General features: G+C 39.7%; 1 protein-coding gene across 1 annotated transcript in view; it reads right to left on the minus strand.

Annotated features, from left to right (window-relative positions):
* Window positions 1-15,772, minus strand: part of map4k4 (mitogen-activated protein kinase kinase kinase kinase 4) — a 78,337-nt gene that overhangs the window by 20,485 nt on the left and 42,080 nt on the right. The window contains exons 8-18 of the mRNA XM_051709791.1: window positions 14,129-14,183; window positions 12,673-12,751; window positions 11,803-11,978; window positions 11,630-11,702; window positions 11,200-11,410; window positions 10,738-10,899; window positions 7,557-7,643; window positions 6,704-6,847; window positions 4,446-4,624; window positions 1,816-1,924; window positions 201-306 (exon numbers count right to left, since the gene is read on the minus strand). Of these exons, the coding sequence (XP_051565751.1) occupies window positions 201-306; window positions 1,816-1,924; window positions 4,446-4,624; window positions 6,704-6,847; window positions 7,557-7,643; window positions 10,738-10,899; window positions 11,200-11,410; window positions 11,630-11,702; window positions 11,803-11,978; window positions 12,673-12,751; window positions 14,129-14,183 (1,381 nt within the window). The remainder of the gene's footprint in view (window positions 1-200; window positions 307-1,815; window positions 1,925-4,445; window positions 4,625-6,703; window positions 6,848-7,556; window positions 7,644-10,737; window positions 10,900-11,199; window positions 11,411-11,629; window positions 11,703-11,802; window positions 11,979-12,672; window positions 12,752-14,128; window positions 14,184-15,772) is intronic.

Genomic DNA, 15,772 nt, shown 5'->3' on the forward strand with positions numbered 1-15,772 from the left:
ATGCATTGAAGGGAGAAATTATAGAGTATATCATTATTTTTTGCATTGCAGTGATGAGAATTTGGTGGGGGAAATGTGCTTAATTGTCAAGAAAATAAATTCACAATGCTAAAAATCTTAATCCTAAAAATGGGCTTCATGTTTTTCTGCAAAATATAAATATGCACCGAGTGCTCTCTGATGACAGCATTCACACTCACCAGCGTTATTGAGCGCGTTGCCGGTGGAGGGAGAGACCTGGAGCAGACGAGGGTCAATGAACGGTGTGAAAGATGAGGAAGACTTGTGCTTCGGCACAGTGGGAGTCTGTGAGAACACCATTGAGCACAGAATGAGAAAACACTAACACAAACATATACTGGTATACACTTTACAAATGCAGCATAACATGAATTTGAAATTAGTATTCCTGAGCTGACCTGTAACAGTTTCACTAACAGTTACCTTCTAACACAAAAATGATCAGATATAATTAGTTGAGGTGCACTAGAAACAACTAAAGGGAGGTAATTTTGATGAGTTTATGAAGTAGGGCACATTACGTACACGAGGACGCTATTTAACGCGTTAACCACTGTCTTCCGCTAAGTCTAAAAGATCGGGAAGTATAAGCCATGCAGCTACAAAGAGCGCTGTGTGTGACCATTTAATTTGTGAAGACATGTTTCAATGGATATTATACAATACGAATTGATATGAATTTACTGAATTTAGTTCAGAGTGGGTTTCAGCCGCCAGTCTTACCGTCAAACGGCTGTGTGCCAGACTGACACCTGCCCATGTAGATATGTTGATTTTTCTAAACAAAAATATTAAGATTGCCCAGCTGCACAAATTGTGGGTAGGCTAAGACTGATATTATTCTTCCATTGTTGAACTGGCAAAACATACCACCCCTTCTAAATTAGTTTGTTATGATATAAAAGGGAATAAAAAGGAAATATACAAAAATATACTAAACACTAACCATTTTTAAATATATTATGTAATGAAATTCAGGTTGAAATACATTTCATTATTGTGGCAGATGAATAAAAACATTGATTAGACAATACAAATAGAACTCAATATATTGTTTGTTTTATTCTCATATTATCGAACAAGTCTACAGTTGAGAACTCAATCATCAGTGTGTCCAGTTCTCAGTATTTGCTCTTGCGTTCTGTCTGCGCTATTTTTAAGTGTCGCTCTATGTACTGTACATATGCGTGCCTCAAACAGACATGTCTGGAGTGTCTCACTGGTATTCAGCTTCATAAACACTGCATTTTTAGGACACTGTGTCAAGTTAAAAGTAGTGGAAACTTTGAAAATCGCATCTACAGATTCCTGTATTCTGTTGTGCTTCCTCAGTGAATGGTTCTCATTCAGTGGCTGCGTTGCTTGTGAAGTTTGCGCTGCCACATATAGAAGCATCTCACAAAAACAGATGTACTTCAAGCTTGAATTGCTCATATGGTAGGAGAATTTGTACTTTTATTACGGAATTAAGGTACGTGCCAGTGGACATGATTAATTAACACGTTAAATTGACAGCCCATATTAAAATGTTATTGTAATATCTATTGCTAAATATGCACATCAGTCATGTGAGCCTGTTTTGTTTCAGCCAGTATAGACTTAACATGCTTTGCATTTGTCATGCCAGTTTGGTTACTTGGTTGATTTATGGCATGTCGGTTAAAGGTAATGATGTCCAGGACTTACACAAGCTTTTACTATATACTATATTCATAGCACATTAGAGTTGATATCTGCACAAGTGCGAAATAGAGTGAAGCAGAGGAACAGGGTGTGTGCACGTGTGTGTGGCACCTGTCGTATGACCAATGTGCTGTCTTTGCATGGTGTAGAGGACTTATCATCATCCTGGACAACCATAGTCTTTGCAGCTCCTGTCTCACCATTACTGAGTCTGGACGAGCTGTCAATAAAAGAATCATTCAGTTCATCCATTGGTCATTGATTTTATCCATCAGGAATTGATTAAATGCTGTAAAGTGTCTCTAACAGACGACTTTAAATGACATGATGGCATAGTCCATCATGATACAGCGCAAAATGCTGAAATGAGATTTCCAGCGCATCATTACCCATTTGTCCGGCACACTGTATCATTTACTGACATGTTGACTGGCACCAAATATCTATGGACCCTTTTCACATATCTGGGTTTGCAGAGTGGAAGCAGAATCATAGTTGGGTAAACTTGAATGGGGGTGAATGTGAGACCACAACAAATAGAAGCAATTTTTTTTTGCTCAACCGTTTGCCCCTTACAAAAAATAACCGTAGTACAAGTGTGGTAATTTGGACAACGTATTGTTGTAATTTTCTTTACTGCAGTACAAGTATGGTAATTTTGATGCAGTATTACTGCAGTTTTCAAAGTCCTTTTTTCAAGGAAAGTCAGTCCACCTGGAGACCATATCTGAAAGTGCAGCTCCTATCTACTTCAATGGGGAAAGACTGAAATCTCCAAGATCAATATTATGATCAAGACAATATATCAAATCAGCTTCTTTTGCTCCGATAACTCAAAAAAATACTCTTTTTCAGGCAGGTTCGGCTAATGACATACATTGATTGACAGGTGATCTCTCTATCCAAAAGCTTATTGGCTCTTTTACATTGGCTGATAAGCTATCCAATTTCTCATTAATTTAAAAAGAAGTGCTCTGTCTCTGCTAAATAGTCTCTGGTAATGCAGTAATACTGTGTCCAAATTACCACACGTGTACTGCAGTTATTTGTTTGTATGGTCAACAGCAAAAAAAATATATAAAAGATTGCGCTTTCACAGCTTTTAAAAGGAAGGTAAAAATATATAGCGCTGGATAACAGCAGTAAGAAGAAAGAAATAGGCTAAATTTTAGAAGCCTCATCGCAGCTGTGGTAACTCGATTTTTAAAACTTATTCCAGGGTAATATAATACAAAGTGCAATGTTATAAATATACACCAAATATTTGTAAAATTGGAAATATAAAAAAAATTTGCTACATTTACGTTGTTGAATAAGGCAGAAAAGCATCATAACACATCTATGAAATGGGTCCATTGCATCTTTTTGATGTTGCCAAACCCTCTTATTTATCATTATTTTGGAACCCAACTGTTGCGCTCTATCAGAGATGCAAACTCATAAGGGGCGAAAATGGTGAGAATCACTGGTCCACAGACATGTTTTCCAGGGATATTTTTTGAAGAACCAGCTAAAAGAGCCAATTCTAGTGATTTTAATGATTCAAGTATAGAAAATTAACTGCACAATTTTTCAGAATTAGCTGCAAAAATAAACAGTATTTTGGTGTGGCTTACTTCTGTTTCACAAATTTGTTCAGTTTTATTAACTTCTAGAGGTGCCACTAGGTGGTGACAAATGAGCGTCTTATGTGCTACAAGCGAGTCATTTCACAACCGAAATCTGCCAAGAGACTTTACAGTGTTTAAGCATTATAAGAATAAAGCAGATCTGTAATTTTCCTACAGTATTTAAACTGCTGAGCATGACTTTTATCAGAAAAGACAACAATAGCAGCCTAAAAAATTTCCTTTCGTCAGTGTAAAGCACGTCAACGTTCCGCTCAACGCCAGACCTTGCAGAAAGCATCACAGAGGGGTGAATTTATGAGTATGCCACGCAAGAAAGCACGCAAAATAAGAATTGTAAAAAAAATAGCAATTGCTTTGAAGAAAGTAAAAAGAGGACTTGTTAATGTTAACGTCTTAGTGTTCAATAACTGGGGTCTCTGGATACTCCAAAACAATATGGTAAAAAATTATGAAACTTTCAATATCTCTTCATAAATTTGGACAGTTTTTTAAAAAATATTTCTTGTTTCTTTGTACTCTCAAAGACGGAAACTGCTCTGCTGTCCGTTACTGAAACCCTGAGACTGGCAAGGGCTGCATCCAAATCGTCTACTCTCATTCTGCTGGATCAGTCTGCTGCTTTCAACACAGTAAACCACCACATTCTACTGTCAACCCTCACGGCAAAGTGTATCAGAGGAACCATGCTACCCTGGTTCGAGTCTTACCTCACAGGTAGGTCCTTCAGTGTGTCTTGGGAGAGAAGTGGTGTCTAAGTCTCACCAACTAGCTACACGGCTACCTCAGGGTTCAGATGCAGATTCACTGTGTGCACATGATGCTGTAGCCAAGCAAGCAACTGGCCGTAGCTGTAATCAATCATATGGGAGTCTGACCCCCCTTCTCCTCCAAAACAAAACTCTTTGGATATGCATGACTCAAAAAAGTGACCAATTTGGTTTCAAAAAGGTGAGGGGTTTGCATCCCTGTCTATTATATCGTACAGTCCATCTCGATACAGTGCAAAACACTGAGATAAGATTTCCACCGTATCTTTTCCCATTTGTCTGGCACACTGTATCATTCCCTGACAGGCTGACCAGCACCAAATGCTTATTTTTTTTTGCATACCCTCCTCTTGAGTCCTCAGGTCCAGACGTGGACTCCTCACCAACATCCTGATCGACCTCTTCATCATCTTCATCATCAGTGGTGCCGGAGTCATCGCTGGAGGAGGAGTAGTCTGTGGCCTTGTGCTGCGGTCGCACATCCTCCACCGCACGCAGTTCTTTAGCCAGCGCCGTCAAATCCTGCCGTTCACACAAATCACACAAACATTGCATGCCATGACAGTTAACAAGTTGTCAAGTGTGATTCTGTTTATGATTATATATACAGTTGTGCTCAAAAGTTTGCATAACCTTGGAGAATTGGTAACGTACCATTTTTAAAGAAAACATGAGTGAGAAAGCAAAACACATTTCTTTTATTTCTTATGGGATTCATATTCAACTGTAGGTTATAACAGAATGGCACAATCATAAAACAAAACATGGCAACAAAGAAAAAAAAATGAAATGACCCCTGTTCTAAAGTCTGCATACCCTTAGTTCTTAATACTGTGTATTTCCACCTTTAGCATTAATGACAGCATGCAGTCTTTTGTAATAGTTGTCTATGAGGCCCCAAATTCTTGCAGGTGGTTTAGCTGCCCATTCGTCTTGGCAAAATGCCTCCAGGTCATGCAAAGTCTTTGGTCGTCTTGCATGAACCGCACGTTTGAGATCTCCCCAGAGTGGCTCAATGATATTAAGGTCAGGAGACTGTGATGGCCACTCCAAAACCTTCAACTTTTTCTGCTGTAACCACTGGAGGGTCAACTTGGCCTTGTGCTTAGGGTCATTGTTGTGCTGGAAAGTCCAAGAGCGTCCCATGTGCAGCTTTCGTGCAGAAGAATGCAAATTGTCTGCCAGTATTTTCTGATAACATGCTGCATTCATCTTGCCATCAGTTTTCACAAGATTCCCTGTGCCTTTAGAGTTCACACACCCCCAAAACATCAGTGAGCCACCACCATGCTTCACAGTGGGGATGGTATTCTTTTCACTATAGGCCTTGTTGACCCCTCTCCAAACATAGCGCTTATGGTTGTGACCATAAAACTCTATTTTGGTCTCATCACTCCAAATTACAGTGTGCCAGAAGCTGTGAGGTGTGTCAAGGTGTTGTCGGGCATATTGTAACTGGGCTTTTTTGTGGCATTGGCGCAGTAAAGGCTTCTTTCTGGCAACTCGACCATGCAGCTCATTTTTGTTCAAGTATCGTCGTATTGTGCTCCTTGAGACAACCACACCGTCTTTTTCCAGAGCAGCCTATATTTCTCCTGAGGTTACCTGTGGGTTTTCTTTGTATCCCGAACAATTCTTCTGCTAGTTGTGGCTGAAATCTTTCTTGGTCTACCTGACCTTGGCTTGGTATCAAGAGATCTCCGAATTTTCCACTTCTTAATAAGTGATTGAGCAGTACTGACTGGCATTTTCAAGGCTTTGGATATCTTTTTATATCCTTTTCCATCTTTATAAAGATCCATTACCTTGTTACGCAGGTCTTTTGACAGTTCTTTTCTGCTCCCCATGGCTCAGTATCTAGCCTGCTCAGTGCATCCACGTGAGAGCTAACAAACTCATTGACTATTTATACACAGACACTAATTGCAATTTAAAAAGCCACAGGTGTGGGAAATTAACCTTTAATTGCCATTTAAACCTGTGTGTGTCACCTTGTGTGTCTGTAACTAGGCCAAACATTCAAGGGTATGTAAACTTTTGATCAGGGCCATTTGGGTGATTTCTGTTATCATTATGTTTTAAAAAGGAGCCAAACAACTATGTGATAAATGGCTTCATATGATCACTATCCTTCAATCCTTCAGTTTTTTGCATGATCAGTCATATTTTCAAAATCAATGCCAAAATCTCACAATTTCTCCCAGGGTATGAAAACTTTTGAGCACAACTGTGTAATATATATATATATATATATATATATATATATATTTGTGTGTGTGTATACCTATATGTGACCACAGGGATGTTCGTTGAGGGTCAGGTTGGGGTTGGTGATTGGAGTGGGGGAGGGGTAATAGTGGGGGTTAAATGTTGATTCAGTGTATATATGTTCTGTTTTTCTTTGTTATATCTACGAATCAATAAAAAATGTTAATCGGAAAAAAGTGTGATTCTGTTTACACAGCACAGTTTTACCAAATTCAAAATGTCCAGTATGTGTGAGCCTGAAAATTTAAGGGAGTCAGTTTTGTTAGAGAATGCGGTCATAGCCCATATGAATATTATCCCCAGATGTCATGTGACAGCAGTCATAATGGTTACCTGTGGGTCAGTGGGTCGGTGACTCTGTTCAGAGGCACTACCGTTAGAGAAGGCATCTGATCGTGGTGGTACAGCTGGGGGTTGTTTCTGTACACCAGCAGTCTGAGGAGAACCCTGAGCGCTTCTCCTGTGACGCTCATCTGCCTGAAATCACAACAACAATACTGAGACATTCAATTCAACCACAGCAAATTCAACTTTAGAGAAAACTTTAGTATAGAATAAAATAGTTTTTATTATTTGATCAGTTTCAGAAAATGTTGTATTCTAAACAACATATAAGGAGTAATAACATTGAAGAGTTACACTAACGGCTAATAGATTCAACTGGCTGAAGTATTAGTTTTGGCTAAGTGCTGTACAATGTTGCAGTCGTACAGATAATGGAGTGATTAATAATAATTTTTTGTTACAACTGTAAGTGGTGCTTGCCTGTGCAAAACTCGCCACCACAATGCTAGGGTATTGCTATGTGAATGCTAAGGTGCTTGGAGTGTTTTTTTGAGCATGCTCTGGGTGATTGCCTATTGGTCTCCAAGTCTTTATGATATTCCTATCAGATAATCAATCAACGGTGAAGAGTTTCATGACATTTACTGCATCCCTGGTCACACTGCTGATCACCAGCTTATGTTGTGTGTGGGTGCTGGTCCTCCAGTTTAGGATACTGGTGTCCTCATCAGTCTTCTTAACTAGATTAACCATGCTGGTCAACTAGCTTCACAAGCTAGAATTTGTTAATGAGCAGCATGTCTACAGCATGGTTAAGCTGGTCTTTATGCAGGGATCATACTATGGTTCTACACTTTAGGTAGTGTCACAGAGTCAGACGGACTTCAAGGGTCTCACTCACCAGTAGCATTGCTTGCTCATGCAAAAGTTGCTGCTGTAGTATCTCCAGCTGCCTCTGTTCTTCCTCCAGCTGTCGACGGATATACTCCTGTCAAACAAAGAAATAAACCAGTTACACTGACGGCATATACTCCTGCCAAACAAACAAACAGTTACAGACAGATATACTCCTGTAAAAAAACACTAGTAACTCCTACCTAACAAACATACCAGTAACACTGACAGGATATAATCCTGCCAAACAAACAAAAAGACAAACAAAAAGACAAACCAGTTACACTGACGGATATATTTGTACCAAACATACAAACAAACAACAAGTTAAGAAACAGGTATTCTCCTGCCAAACAAACCAGTTACTCCTTGCAAAAACACACTAGCCAGTTACTCCTGCCAAACAAACATACCAGTTGCACTGATGGGATCTACTCCTGCCAAACAAACCAGTTACACTGATTGATATACTAATACCAAACAAACAAACAAACCAGTAAGAGGCAGGTATTCTACAGACAAACAAACCAGTTATTCCTAGCAAACAAACAAACTACCCAGTTACTCCTGCCAAATAAACATACCAGTTGCACTGACGGGATATACTACTGCCAAAAAAATGTACCAGTTACTCCGGCCAAACAAACCAGTTACACTGACAGGATATTCTCCTGCCAAACAAACCAGTTACACAGGTGGATAAACTCCTGCCAAACAAACCAGCTACACAAACAGATATACTCCTATTAGACAAACTACACTGCGCGCCCAATTATTAGGCAAACTGTATTCCTCCGGATTAATTTTATTGTTGAACAAACACAATGCTCTCAGTCAATCAAATGTTATTGAACCTCAAACCTGAATGTTTAACAAAGAAAAAGTGAGTTTTGTCTTTCTCAGGGGAATATATAAGTGTGAACAATTATTAGGCACCTATTAGTGTGCACAATTATTAGGCAACTAACTCAATTGGAAACTCAGTTGTTTATTCACAATTTTTAGACTAGGTGTAACAAATAACACAAGATGACAATTAAATAACATTTTTGGCCTTTCAAAAATATTCAGTGGCCAATATAGCCACCCTTCTTTTCAATAACTGCTATGAGCCTTCCATCCATGGAGTCTGTCAGTTTCTTGATCTGTTCACGATCAACTTTCACTGAAGCAGCAACCACAGCCTCCCAAATGCTGTTCAAAGAGGTGTATTGTCTTCCCTCACTGTAAATCTCACGTTTTAGAAGGGCCCACAAGTTCTCAGTAGGATTTAAGTCAGGGGCCAAGTCATTATTTGGGCATCATTGAGGCCCTTGCTGGCTAGCCAAGCAGTGGAGTACTTGGATGCAAGTGATGGATCATTGTCCTGCATAAAGATCATGGCCTTCTTGAATGCCGAGGACTTCTTTCTGTACCACTGCTTGAAGAAAGTACTTTCCAGAAACTGGCAGTAGGTTTGGGAGTTGAGTTTCAGTCCATCTTCAACTTGAAAATGTCCAACTACCTCATCCTTAATGATAGCAGCCCATACCAGTACCCCTCCTCCACCTTGCTGGCACCTGACTTAAAGTGGTGCCCTGTGTCCATTAGTCTCATCTATCTGGTCCATCAAGAGTCACTCATTTCATCTGTCCATAAAACCTTGGAAAAATCTGTCTTCATGTATTTCTTTGCCCAATCGTGACGCTTCAACTTGTGAATATATTCAATGGTGGTCGTGTTTCAGCCTTCTTGACCTTGGCCATGTCTCTGAGCACATGACACTTTGTACTTCTGGACAAGCCAGGTAGGTTGCAGTTCTGGAATATGGTAGCATTGGAAGATAATGGGTTCCTGGAAGCTTCACGTTTAATTCTTCTCAAGTCTTTTGCAGTTAATTTGCGCCTTTCTTCTCCATGCATTTTTTACACCCCAGTTGACTATTTGCAACAAAACCTTTGATTGTCTGGTGGTCACGCCTCAATAGTTTAGCTATTTCAAGAGTGTTGCATCTGTCTGAAAGGCATTTTACAATATTTTACTTTTCAGTGTCAGTTAAATCTCTTTTTTGGCCCATTTTACCTGAGGTAATGAAGCTGCCTAATAATTATGCACACCTTGATATAAGGTGTTAGTCACTTTCACCACACCCTCCCTCATTACACAAATACATAACCACCTGAAAATTACTGAATCCAATAAGCATTCAAGTTTATATGGTTTGGAGTTGGAAAATGTGCATGGAAATAAATGATAAGATCAGAATACTCACTCGCCTAATAATTGGGCACGCAGTGTAGTTACAAAGGTGGATATACTCTTGCTACACAAACCAGCTACACAGACAGATATACTCCTTTTAGACAAACTAGTTACAAAGGTGGATATACTCTTGCCAAACAAACCAGTTACTCCTGCCAACAAACATACCAGTTACACTAACGGATATACTCCTGTCAAACAAACACACCACTTATTCCTGCCAAACAAACAAACCGATAACAGAGATATACTCTTGCTAAACAAACCAGTTAATCCTGCCAATCAAACAAACCAGTTACACAGACAGACATACAGAACTTCTTCCAAACAAACCATTTACTCATGCCAAACAAATAGTAACCCCTGCCAAACAAACATACCAGTTACACTGATGGATATACTCCTACCAACCAACCAACCAAACCAGACATTGACAGATGTACTCCTGCTAAACAAACAAACTAACCAGTAATAGACAGATACACTCCTGCCAAACGAACCAGTTACTCCTTCCAAACAAACCTGAACAAATACACACAACACGGACGGATATACTCCAGCCAAACAAACACACACACCAGTTTCACTGTTTGTTTGGCAGAAGTATATCTGTCAGTGTTGTGTATGTTTGTTCAGGTTTGTTTGTTTGTTTGGCAGAAATACATCCATCTGTGTAACTGGTTTGTTTGTTTGTCTGTCTGCTGGGCAGGAGTATAACCAATCAAGAAATCAAACAAACCAGTTACACAGATGGATATACTACAACCAAACATAGATGCCAGTTGCGCCATTCACACTGAACTTTATTTCTTCACACAGTCTCTCAATCTACCAACACAACACCAGAACATTAACTCAACACGTTCAAAAGAATGACAAAAAGCACAGGTCTAAATCAGTTATAATTCCAGTATTATAAATTATATTCTGATGGTGACTGGACTCACCTGTTCACGGTCAGCTCTCCTCTTTTCCTCCTCCGCTCTCCTGCGCTCCTCCTCTTCTTTGCGTCTCCTCTCCATCTCCTCCACTCGTCTCTTCTCCTCCTGCTCTCTCCTCCTTTGCTCTCGCTCCTGTTGTCTCCGCATTTCTCGCTCACGTCTCTGTTGCTGTAGTACAGAAAATCCGCTGTGCTGTTACACTAATGTTCATTATTCATCTTTTATTTCATGTTCGAAATGAATGAATGTGTCTTCTATCAAATTCATGTCATGTAGTTTGGTGTAATTTACATTCTTAATATAATTTTTTTTTTTAATTACTTTTCTCACAGATCACTTGTTCTGATCCTGTTTACCCTGCTCTCATCCTAATAATATCTTGTCACTCTTCACTGTATTTGCAAATAAAGTTGCAAAAGCCCCCAAAGAAAAACTCTTCTCTTGCCAGTATTCTCTCTTTCCTCTCACCTCCTCGAGTCGTCTCCTCTGCTCTTTCTGCTGCTCGATACGTTTCTGCCGTTCAGCCAGCAGTTGACGCTTGTACTCCTCCTGCTCACGCAGCTGTTGCTCCTGCAGGAGCTGCTGTCGTCTCAGCGCCTCCGAGCGCTCCTTATTCTCCTGTTGTAGTCGGATGAAGTCTCGCCGCAGAGTCGACTCGCCCGGAACATTCACGATAGAGCTGCAGGAGACAGAGACCACAGTATTTCACTCTCAGAACACTGTCTTTTGATCTGAACTTTTTTGGCTAACAAAGACAATAAAATACACAATTGACAAATATACCCATACTGTACAAATAAACGTACAGGCAATAAACAACAAACACTGTACTGTATATTATATTAGAGCAATGTATTATTACTATATTATAAGGGTGTGCATTGCGTGTGTGTTGTACCTGGGCTCTCCCTCCTGCTCTTGAGCTTCCTCCTCTTCTTCCTCACTGCCGCTGTATTCATACTCAGTCTCATCTTCAATGTGACACACAAACACATCATTCACACATTAACACACCAGTAACACTACAGTATCCATGGTAACGTTATGGCTGATGTGGTGACGTGGCTGTACCTCTCTCTCCTCTCTTTTTGCGGCAGCGGTCGAGGTGATCTTTCAGCTGTATGCGCACCTGTCTCTCATTGGGCTGGTCTCGGATGAAGGGGTGTTTGAGCAGCTGGTCTGTCGGGGGTCTCTGTGTGTAGTTCTTCACCAGACAGCCCTCGATAAAGCTGAAGAACTTCTTAGACCTGTGACACCAAAGACAACCGTATCATGGGTGGGTAGGTGATTTTGACGGAGCAGACTCTTCCCTTTCATCCAATCTAACATTTTAGGATAAATTGAAGTTTCTCTACCATCATCAGAAGGACAGCAATAATACTAGATAACTACAGTTTTGGAAGAAAATGGGAGTGGTGCTTGCCTGCGGTTGCCATGACATTGCTATGCAACTGCCAAGCTATTCTGGCTGTTTTTTTTTTTAGTCCTACGCGGTTGCTGGGGTGTTGCTGTGAAAATCGTAAGCCTGATCACTTTGAAAAGTAACAGCACACCTCTCCTCAACAGGCCAAGTGATTTCAGGATTTTTCCTGAACATTTGAACATTTTTTGACGGCCACCCGAGCAAAATGTAGAGCTCCACAAGCAAATTCAATGATATTCATCTCATGTTCAGTGCTTTAGAAGCACTAAATATGCTTCTCATCTGAAACGTGCATCTGCGCTGCACGATTGAATCAACCACACTTCCCCATTTCCCCATGACATTTTCGTCAAAAGTTTATGATTGTATTATGACAATAAAAAACTAAAAAATATGAAAATAAGCATTGTTCAGACCAAGCTACATGCTGAAGGGGTTTGTTTAAATCACTAGCCATAGAAATAGTGATGCTTGCATTAGCAAAACACACTAACTATAAATAAGATGAAGGTACTGACCATTTCTTGGACTTGAGTCTGGGTGGAGGGTTTCTGGGTATGAGAAAGAGCGCTCGCATCGGATGCATGTCACACAATGCTGCAGAATTCAAACACACACACACAATTAGTGTTGCACTGAATGTTCTGCTCATTTATTATAACTTAATGGAAGAATAAAAGTGAGCTAATATAATAGGACAGAAAGAACAAAAGAAACATTAACCTCGTGTGACCCACTGACCAACTGATCTCAGTTCAGGACACACTGGGCTGTCAGTAAAGGGTTAAATATTTGATGCACTGAGTCATGTGTCAAAACAATGTGGGGCTGATCACGGCGGAGTTTGTCTTTGGGAGAAATGCCAACAAAACTACATCCAGTCAAAAACATCATTTTTTTTGGGGGGGGGGGGGGGGGGGGATTTTTCCCCTTTTTATCCCAATTTGGAATGCCCAATTCCCAATGTGCTTTTAAGTCCTCGTGGTCGCGTAGTGATTCGCCTCAGTCCGGGTGGCGGAGGACGAATCTCAGTTGCCTCCGCGTCCGAGACCCATCAACCCGCGCATCTTATCACGTGGCTTGTTGAGTGCGTTGCCACGGAGACATAGCGCATGTGAAGGCTTCACGCCATCCACCGCGGCAACCACGCTCAACTCGCCACGCACCCCACCGAGAGCAAACCACATTATAGCGACCACGAGGAGTTTACCCCATGTGACTCTACTCTCCCTAGCAACCGGGCCAATTTGGTTGCTTAGGAGGCCTGGCTGGAGTCACTCAGCACACCCTGGGATTCGAACTAGCGAGCTAGCGAACTCCAGGGGTGGTAGCCAGTGTATTTTACCACTGAGCTACCCAGGCCCCCCAGTCAAATCCAATATGCCATTTTGAAAATTTGAGCAACTGACCGCAGACGAGGGCTACAGGGCTATTTTTCCTTTAGAAATCCTATATTTATTGTGCATCATCACATTGAGAATCAATGTGTTCATCCAAAAGCTGAAACATTTTGCTTTCAGAGACTTTATATGGAGTTAGGATGAAAATAATGTGCATTTTGAACTGTTCTGAGACCAGAGCAGACAGACAGCACATTGGAGATCAAGTCATTCACTAAATAGGGAGCAAGGGTGCATCCTATAACTTTCCTATGCAGCCAAGTGCATTCACTCCTAAAATTCCACCAAAAGTTCAGTTTCAGGCTGCAGATGATAACTGGATCACTCAACATGTTTGGCAGACATGGACAATGATAATCAGTACATAGATTCAGAATATATGTATAATTGTATTTTAATATGGTTGGCAGTGACTGGATAATGCTGGCCAGTACTAATTATGCTAATTACTCATTAGTAAAATGCTTCAGCACTGGCTATCACTTGTTTCAAAAAGGGAAATGAAAAATGCACACAGCAGTCACATTCAGGTCTCAGGAGGTTAAGTGAAGTAAAGGTAATGTGAAGTACTCACGAGGAGCTCCCTCAGCCATCTCTATTGCTGTGATTCCACACGACCACAAATCACTCTGCACAACAAACACAACAACACCACCATTAGAACAGCATTTCCTTTACATTCATGAATTGTGTCTTTAGCATTGTTCGAAAACCGTTGTGAGTGGACTCTGTAGGCAGCATTTAAGGCATCATGGGTGCATTAGTAACGTGGTAGGCATCTAGCATAATAAAGCTGCCTCATAAGCTCATCTTTTGCATCTTATCCAGAATGTAATGGGATGAGCTTGGTGAAAAAATATCTCCAAGACGGCAGATGAAGCAGGAGAAATTCTGATTAAAAAATATACTTGTAATCAACAAAAATGGTTTAAATGATGAGAAACTATATATAATATAAAGTTTGTGTGCTATGTATATTGAGGCTCATTTGAGCTCCTCTCATGTCACAAGTATTGCAGTAAATTGCAAATCAAATCTCTCAAGACAGCTCACCAACTACTAGGTTTTGGAAAAGACCCTTTGTGTTTTAAGAGAAATGTCTTGTGAATATTGGTGGTGCTTTAAAAAGTGCATTTATGTTTTAACACCCTATGGGCTAGAATCAAATATTTTTCCTCGAATTCCTTGAGTCAATCCAAACAAAATCTATATATCTAATTTAATTTTTTTTTTTTTTTTTTTTTTTAAAGCACTTCAGAGTTACAAGCCTATATAATTTTTGGTCATGGCTCATTTTCACTTACTGACCTATACCTTCAAAACACAAAGTCCAAACTTAACAAAACTTGGTAAACTTCGGCACAAAAACATTGAGGATGCATGCTAAATTTCATCCAGTTCTACCAATTCATCCAATTCAAGCAGCCAGTCAAAACAGCCGATTAAGCAGCTAATAACTCATTGTGAACAGATTATCATTATGGTATTTGGCATATATCTACAGTGTCAAGATAAGCCTGAGTACCAAATTTTGCAAGCAGTCCCCACAGCAGACTGTAGTGCGATGACGTAGTGAAATTAACCCACTACTTAATGGATGTTTGTTACGTAGTGGATGTTTAAATGCACATGTGCGAAACGTTCGGGGCTGTGATATATTGGATGTTTTTAATTCAAAACATTTTAATGTGCGTATACTGTATTTAGCATTGTGTGTAAATAAAGTGTGAAAGAATGCAATAATGATTGCATTTCTTACACAAATTGTATTATTTTTATACATTAATGTAGTATAGCGTACTCACAACTTTTGAGCAGCATGAATTTTACTCTTCTAAAAAATATGGAAGTTAAAGCTGTATTTTAAATGGAAGACTATATGTATGTATAATTTTTTATTCATTTGATTCTGTTTCGAAAACATATACAGCCCTATATTCCTTCCTTAATTTGAATTAGCATTTCATTTCTTTGTTTTGGAAAGAAAAATCTACTACACACATTTTTTTTTTTAAATATCAATAATTATTCTCTTTTCTTAAAGAGGAGTTGTTTCCTAGATCAGTAAAAGTAGTCAATGGTGGCGTTTAATAATTCATGTATGAATCACATATAGGCTATTATTTTTCTCTGTGCTTTCTCTGTGCCTAAAATATGTGGATTATGAACAATACATACAGTATATTCTTATAAAATATGAGATTTACTTACTTGAGAT

This window comes from Myxocyprinus asiaticus, chromosome 11 (assembly GCF_019703515.2).
Source record: "Myxocyprinus asiaticus isolate MX2 ecotype Aquarium Trade chromosome 11, UBuf_Myxa_2, whole genome shotgun sequence".
Classification (NCBI taxonomy): Eukaryota; Metazoa; Chordata; class Actinopteri; order Cypriniformes; family Catostomidae; genus Myxocyprinus; species Myxocyprinus asiaticus.